Source organism: Nuphar pumila, chromosome 7, assembly GCF_984573655.1.
Source record: "Nuphar pumila chromosome 7, dmNupPumi1.hap1.1, whole genome shotgun sequence".
NCBI lineage: Eukaryota > Viridiplantae > Streptophyta > Magnoliopsida > Nymphaeales > Nymphaeaceae > Nuphar > Nuphar pumila.
The window spans coordinates 38,565,330-38,573,155 of NC_143255.1; the positions used below are offsets into that span (position 1 = coordinate 38,565,330).

Genomic DNA, 7,826 nt, shown 5'->3' on the forward strand with positions numbered 1-7,826 from the left:
TCTCAATCACATATCCGTCACCACTTTCATCTTCCAAAATACAAACCTCCAAACAACTGTTAGTGGAAGCGTGGTAGGTGGGATTCAATAGATCCCCATTTCCGCTCCCATCCCCAGCTCCCAAACGGAGCTAATTGAGATTGTAGCTGAATTTGATTGATGGAAGGATTTGAGGCTGCCAAACCTCTCATCCCATCTCATTGGATTGGACATATCCAAACTCCCAAACAATGGTGGATGGGGACTTCGTGAATCCCTTCCAACACCAACCAACGACGTGCTCCCAAGCACAACCTTAGGCTCATCTATATATTGCTGATTAAGGCTTTTACCGATGCTTCAGCAGCACAAACCAAGTCACTAAAAATTTTGATGTGATTCTCAATAGAGAAGTTAGCGCATCTCACTACTAACAAGAGCCATTTAGGCTCTATTTGGGAACCTTCCATTAGAGGAAATCCCCAAGGTCAGAATCGTTAGGGAACCAGGGATTCATATAAGAAATGATGGAACTGAATTTGTATTTGTCAACTCCAGTTCCTCATTCAGCTCCCATCTGAATGGGATAGTAGTTACCAACTACCACACTAGGTACTCTTTACTCGAAGCTTTTGACTCCCCTGCGACCTTCCTAGCGCCCTCAGCTTTAATGTCAGCATGAAAACTTTACTGCATTCCAAACAACATGAAGGGTATGTTTGGCTGCATCTCATGTGATTTTGGTTAAGTTCAAATGTGATTTGGTTCATGCAAACGAGAGAATGAATCTCATGCAAATAATAAACTGTGTGATTTGAAATCACATTTCAAGTAACTCTTATGTAATTCCAAATCACATGTAATATGTGATTTGAAATTATAGACTTAGAATCATAATAAATTCCAAATCACATATGATGCAACCAAACATATCTCAAAATGAACAGATATGGATTTTTATATGTAGATTTTAGCTCCGGATAAGGTTCTTATATTAGATCTAAATATTAAAAAAAAAATCAGTAATTTAAGAAAAAAATAAGAATTGATATTTGTATATACATAAATGCTTTAATTGATGTCGTATTGGATCTAATTATGAAAGTTTATCAAAAAAATATGGATTTTAGCTCTCAGTATGGATCTCAATCAAAGTACCAAAATTGTTTAAAATTTGGGTAATTTGAGAAAAAATAAGAATTCATATTATATATATGTATATATATATATAAAATAACCATAAATAAATCATAAAACCCTAAAATACAAGAAAACAAATAATAAATAAACAAAAAAACCTAAACTACAAAAGAAAAACCCATAAAATTAAATATAAGAAGCCCTCGTTTAAACCCTAATCAAAGAAAAACAACCTTAATCAAATAAAAAAAAACTAATCAAATTAATTATAAAAAATCTTAATTACAAAAATTTGATTCAAAGCCTTAGTTAAAGAAAAGCTTTAATCCAATTACTTATAAAAAGCCTTAATTTAAGAAATTTGATTCAAAGCCCTAATCAAAGAATTTTTTTTATTCAGAGCCCTAATCAAGGAGAGAGAGGTGCTATCACCAACCTCTCGCCACGGGCCACGGTCTTTTCGCCGATGGCCTCATTGCCGACCACTGCATATATATATATATATATATATATATATATATATATATATATATATATATATATATATATATATATATATATATAGAGAGAGAGAGAGAGAGAGAGAGAGAGAGAGAAAGAGAGAGAGAGAGAGAGAGATCAAGGTGTCATCGTCGACCTCTCGCTAGTGGCCTCGCTGCCCAGCCACTGCAGAGGAGTAAGAGAGAGAGAGGATTAGGGGTAGACCCCCTTTCCTGACTTTTTTTTAGTGTTTCCGTGTCATGTTTCCAGCATTACAGGGAGGTGTTAGAACAGTATTTCACGGACGCATTCAGCATTGGAATGGCGCAGCGTTTCACCGATGTGCCAAGCATTTGACCACTGCAACATCCCATGTGATTAAACACACCCTAAGGGTATGTTTGACGGCTTGTCCAGTGTTGGATGAAATCAACAAAAAGAATGGAACAGAACATTGGTTCTGTTCGTTCCGTAACAATTGTTCCAAGTCCAACGTTTGTTTGGACCATACTCAAATGCTATGTTCCAAATGTCCGTTGTTTGATGACGATGTGTAGTCAACTTGAACAGTGAAAGAGAAAAGAAGGGCGAAGCTGAGGACAAAGATGGAAAAGTAGCAGCGGTGCGGGATTCCCTTCGATTCTTCCTCTTCATCGAGCAATCCTTTCTCTTCGATGGCGATGATTTCCCTTTGAGCAATCCATCGGAACACACAGACAGAGAGAGAGAGAGAGGAGCAGGGAGGGCCTCACCCTCCCCTGTCGAAACAGGGAGACAGGGCGCCTCTCCCTTGTCAAAAAGAGAGCGCAAAGAGGGCATCACCCTCCCCTGTCGCAACAAGGAGACAGAGTGTCCCTCCCCTGTCGAAAGAGAGGACAGAGAGAGGGAAAGAGCGGGGTGCTCGACACCCTCCCTCCGACTCCTGCTCCGACAAGAGGGGGTTGCTTCGGCTCCGGTAAGAGGGGAGGCGCAGGGAGACAATGAGGAGTTGCGCCCCTCCCCTATCAAAAGAGAGGACGGAGAGAGGGAAAGAGGGGGGGTGCTCGACACCCTCACTCTGGCTCTGGCTCCAGCAAGAGAGGGAGGCACAGGGAGACAAGGAGGGGCTACGCCTCTCTCCTGTTGAAAGAGAGGACGGAGAGAGGGAAAGAAGGGGGGGGTGCTCGGCACCCTCCCTCAGGCTCCGACAAGATGGGCCTGCTCTGGTTCTGGCAAGAGGGAGAGGTGTAGGGAGACAGGGAGGGGTTGCGCCCCTCTCCTGTCGAAAGAGAGGATGGAGAGAAGGAAAGAGGGGGTGCTTGGCACCCTCCCTCTGGCTCTGGCTTCGGCAAGAGGGGGCTGCTCCGGCTCTGGCAAGAGGGGGAGGCGCAGGGGGACCATGCCGCTGTGGTTGATCTGTGGAGGTGGATCGAAAGAGAGAGAGAGTCGGTGCCCCTCTGCCTTGCTCAAACGATGGAGAGAAACATCTGCACGTCGATGCATTTTTTTTATTTTCTTTCAGTTCTGGTTCTTTTTGTAACGGAGGGAGGGGTGGAGCAAAAATTACACATCAAAATGGACGTGGCGGACGCACGAAATGCCTCTGCCACATCGAACATTTGTTGAAAATCGTTGTTCTCAGCATGATTTTTGTCCGAATCATGCTGGAAGCGGCGCATCAAAGGTACCCTAAAGTCTCCCTTTGGTCACCAACAAGGACACCTCATCTTTGGCATTGCGGCAAAGGATGCGTGCATGTGTATTTTAAACTCAGAAGATTCCGTGAACTGGCTCTTTGTTCTTGCTTAATTGTCAAATTCCTAATGCTAATCGGTTTCATTCTTTCGGGTGCGATAAACTACAGAAGTTTTAAGGCGTCAATGTGGTACGCTCAACTAAATACATCTCTGATCTATCCGAGCTCAGTGACTCATGAAACGTCCTGACAACGCTTCAAATATGTTAAATACACTCCAGACTTTCTCATTGAGCTGCAATAACTGACCTTTCCAGAGTGGAAAAGCCATGGTAACTTTTTTTTTTCTCACACGTAGCTATTGCTTGTGCTTACTTCATACATATACGTAAACCCTTGTGTTGTTCCTTCTCATAAGATACCTTAACACGCAGCATTTAATGGTTGGCAGACAAGGCACATGACCTGAATTTATTTCCATGGCTGCACATACAGTGGTGAATCTCTCCAGTACAAATGAAACAGTGTGAGGTAACAGTAGTTAAAACGTTAACATGTTGAATTTCTGCTTCTTACTTTCAAGAGCACTTTTGGAAGTAGTAATAAAAGTAAATGGTGCAATAGGTTCATGCCAGGTAATGCTCCAACCAATGGGATGGATTTTTTGCGCACCATTCCCTATGGCCATACTTGATTGTTGTGAGTGAGGCCCCATATCACAAAATATCTGATATACAATACAAAAAGGGGTTCGCATGACAAATCATATATGCCAAAGTAAAGGCGAAGGGCAGAGAGAGAGAGAGAGAGAGAGAGGTGTAAAGTCCCCCCACCCCACCACACCACCACACACACAAGAAGGCCAAAGTTCATACCAAAAGGACGAATAGAATCCCCAAACGAGGGTTGAGCGAAGCAAACTGTGCACATGAATATGTAAAGGGACCAGAAGCAGCCTTACCTTTCCGTCATTCGTCACCATCACAGACCACAAAACCCATATAAAAACAAGTGAACCCACGAAAGCCACGTCCTCTCCTCCCTTTCCACCCAATCGATTCTCTCTCTCTCTCTCCAAACATCAACTGTTGGAATCCGATGCCGAACCAACACGTAACCTGAGGGAAAAAAAAATCTCACACCGACACACCATGTAGAAGGCGTGTCATAGGTGACACGAGATTGACATGAGTAATCAGTGAATTCAATAGTTTAATATAGTGGTATTTTACGAAAACATAACTGAAAAGTTCGTGTCCTTGTGTCCCATAATCCATTCTTGAACAGAATTTTTTTTTTTTTATGGAACTCTAGCCAAGTACCAAGAGTCACCCGTGTCTTTGTGACATGAAAAAGGAAGAAACCCCACACAGCAGAAAAGGACTGTATCATAATCAGAGAGAGTCATTGCGCCCCCGACCAATGTTATCACTATCGTTGCGTATCTGACTGTATGCAGAATTTAGATACGATTCAGGGCCGATTCAGCTATCTATTAATAAATGTAAAAACTACCAAAAATATTTTTTTAAATATCAATTTTAAATTATTTTAATAGTTTCAACACGTGTCACGTTATGATTGACACGTAGTAGTTTTTTTATCATTTTTAATCCGATACAGAACAATTCAGCTGGGTATCGGCCCATACAGCTGAATCGGCAGCCCAACGATTCAGGGCTGATACCGATACTGACAACATTGGCCCTGACTTACCAAAAAACCCTATCCCTGGCACACACCTCATTGTCAGCTCCTGCTTTTGTTCAGATTGTTTATATTAGATGATAACTTAAATAATTTAATGACCCACCGTCCCACCCCAAACTTATAACCAACCTTTCCTCCCTTGCAGACGATGCTGACACAACCAGCGTAACAACACAAGGCGTACACACGTCCATGTTCAGATGGACGGCTGTCGCTGCTGCGGCAGCCCCTCCTAGGCTGTATTTTTTAGATTCCTCAACCACTAAAAGACTTCATCGAGAGAGAGAGCCGAGCTATAACCAGCAACATTAGGATACAAAAAAAAGGTTCAACCAACAGTGAACCTACCGGATAACCAAACACAGGCCCAAGACATGCCAAGGAGCCTCAAAAAAAAAGAAAAAAAAAAAGGAAAGATGAAAGGAGAGAAGGAAAAAAAGAAACAAAAAACAAATGATCCCTGGAGGCAGATGGTGTTGCAGATCAGGGATGTTGATGGGGGAGAATGGAACGTATACTTCCACCAGGTTCACCATTTTGTTGACACTGCCGGAATATGCTAAAAAATAGCGGGGAAAGAGAGAGATGCAATAGCCAAATATCATCCATTCAAAACTCTAAGTGATAGGAAGATTAAATATTTACATCAATGGGGGAAACCCAATTACAAAAATTTAGACAAATACTATAACCCTAGACATATTCCAGAACTATATACAGATTCAGCGGCGGGCAAAGACAACCAAAGGGTAAAAGAACAAAGGCAAATCATAGCCACCAAGACCCAAAAAAAAAAAAAAACATAACCCCTATATTCCTGATCTCATTCACACCTAGAGCTAACCTAACCTAAACCTCACAAGGAACCTCACCCTTTCTCGGAAGAAAAGGCATCAACCTTCCTCGCTTATTCGGAAAACTTATTTACATAATACGTATACACAGCTTGATGACATTTGATCGATATGGTGTAAGGATGTAAAAGAGCAAAAGACCAAAACAACACAAACTCTCTACTTCAAAATACGCTTTTTTTTTCTCCTGATGTGCTTTTCTTTCTCGATGGGATTTGTGGTGAAACTCTTATCGTTGACACTCGATTAGTGGGTCAAAATGATCATGATGTTAGTGGATGGACGGATCAGGCCATCGCCGGGATGCTGCAGCCCCTTCGATCTCGATCGAGGCAGTCAAAACCTTCGATTCTGACGGCAGCGGAATTGTGACCGAAGTTAGCCCTTGCGCAACCCTTGCGAGCGGAGGAAGGCGATGGGGAGGAGGGAGGAGACGTTGCCGGCGATGCTGAAAAACAGGCCGGCACCGGAAAGGGCACCGGGGAGAGGTCGTCCCTGAGGCCCTCCGTAAACCGAACATCGTGGACCAGAGGGTTCGCTGCTCGGCTCGGCGGGGACCCACAGAAGTAGGGAGGCGACCCGCAGCCCGACTGGTCTCCACCGTACACGCCCTGCGATTAAGAACATACAAAAACAAGCGATCAATCTTCAGATTCCCGGGAGGATTTTTCTAAAGAACGAAGAGGAGAGGGAAAAGAGATGAGGGAGGATTACCTTTGCAAAAATGATGTCCAGGAGTTCCGATCCGGCTTTGGACTCGATCTGCTCCGTCGGATGGCTGTTCATCGGCAAGATAACCGTAGATCAGCATCGCATCAATAGATCTACACACACACACACACACACACACAGAGAGAGAGACGTACCTCAGAGGCAGCCGGAGAGGTCGCACGGCGTCGGCAGAAACGGCATGGTTGATGATGGCGAGTCGTCTCGGTTTCGGGCAGAGGAGGGGTCCCCTACAGCGTTCCTGAGAGGCGAGAGACGTCCTCGCCCTTGCGAGATCAGCCATATCTTCGAACCCGTTAGATCGGCTCATCTTCAGCACGGATAGACGACGGAAGGCGGGGGCTTTTTCCTCAAGTATGTACAGGTTAGATGTGACAGTTAATTAGTCTTATTTACAAACTCGACCCTCAGCAGCACTCCGATCACGCCTGCAAAAAAAGGAAAACCAAAAACTGATTCAAGGATCGTTCCTACTCATCCAAACGAGATCTGCCCGGGAACAGAACAAGTCGCGCTTTAATTAAAACCCTACAAAATCGAGATCCTGAAACGGAGTTCGCGAAAGACTCGAGAAAACCGCAGATCTACAAATTCCCCTCCGGGATCCGCAGATCTCTTGAGCATCGCTCCCCTTCTAAAAAAAGGAAGGCCACAGACAACAAATCCAACGGTCTAGACGCTCAGAAATCTTCAGATCAGAAGATGAGAAACGCCAGAAAAAAGTGAAAAAACTTTTTTTTTTTGAAAAATATGAGAAAAGGTAAACTAGAAGAATAAGAAAAAAATCAGAGAACGAAGAAGAGAAAAAAGAAGATAAAAGGAAAAGAAGAAGAAGAAAGAAAGTGGAGGAGGAGAAGCGTACCTCGCTGCCTTCAACAAGCCATGAAGAAATAAAATTAAACACAAAGGGAAAATTAAAAAAGAAAATTGAAGAGAGGGAAGGAGATGGAGGAAAGAAGACGAGGAGAGCGATGGTGGGAAAGATTTATAAGGAAAGGCAAAAAAGAAGAGAAGGGACGCTTTGGTAATATCGAGTTTAGGAAAACGTGAGGAAGCCAGGCTACAGTCGGAAGATAGCCGTTGGATTAAATACTAAACCCTGTTTTTTATGTTTATTTCGAAACATGCAATCGGTGCGTGACGCATAAAGGGCACATCGTTGTCGACAGCACGTCATCTTTTTGGTTTCCATTTATATAAATTAAAAAAAGTATGCACGTTGATTTGATATTTAAAGGTGAAATCAACGATCAAGATTT

The 7,826-nt window shown here is 43.1% G+C and overlaps 1 protein-coding gene across 1 annotated transcript; it reads right to left on the reverse strand.

Annotated features, from left to right (window-relative positions):
* Positions 1-5,570: 5,570 nt before the first annotated feature.
* LOC149831974 (uncharacterized) lies at positions 5,571-7,537 on the reverse strand. Its single transcript, XM_090012323.1, has 4 exons — positions 7,430-7,537; positions 6,705-6,995; positions 6,553-6,616; positions 5,571-6,449 (listed from the first exon to the last, which is right to left on the reverse strand). Exons 2-4 carry the CDS (start codon positions 6,875-6,877, stop codon positions 6,126-6,128), a joined length of 561 nt encoding a protein of 186 aa, XP_089868449.1. The 5' UTR covers positions 6,878-6,995; positions 7,430-7,537; the 3' UTR covers positions 5,571-6,125.
* Between the last annotated feature and the right edge of the window lie 289 nt (positions 7,538-7,826).

Coding starts and splice junctions, on each gene's coding strand:
- LOC149831974 (XM_090012323.1), bottom strand. CDS start 6,877: ATGAGCCGATCTAACGGGTTCGAAGATATGGCTGATCTCGCAAGGGCG. Junction 6,617..6,704: donor CCTCTCCGGCTGCCTCTGAG/GTACGTCTCTCT, acceptor GCCGATGAACAG/CCATCCGACGGAGCAGATCG. Junction 6,450..6,552: donor TGGACATCATTTTTGCAAAG/GTAATCCTCCCT, acceptor TCTTAATCGCAG/GGCGTGTACGGTGGAGACCA.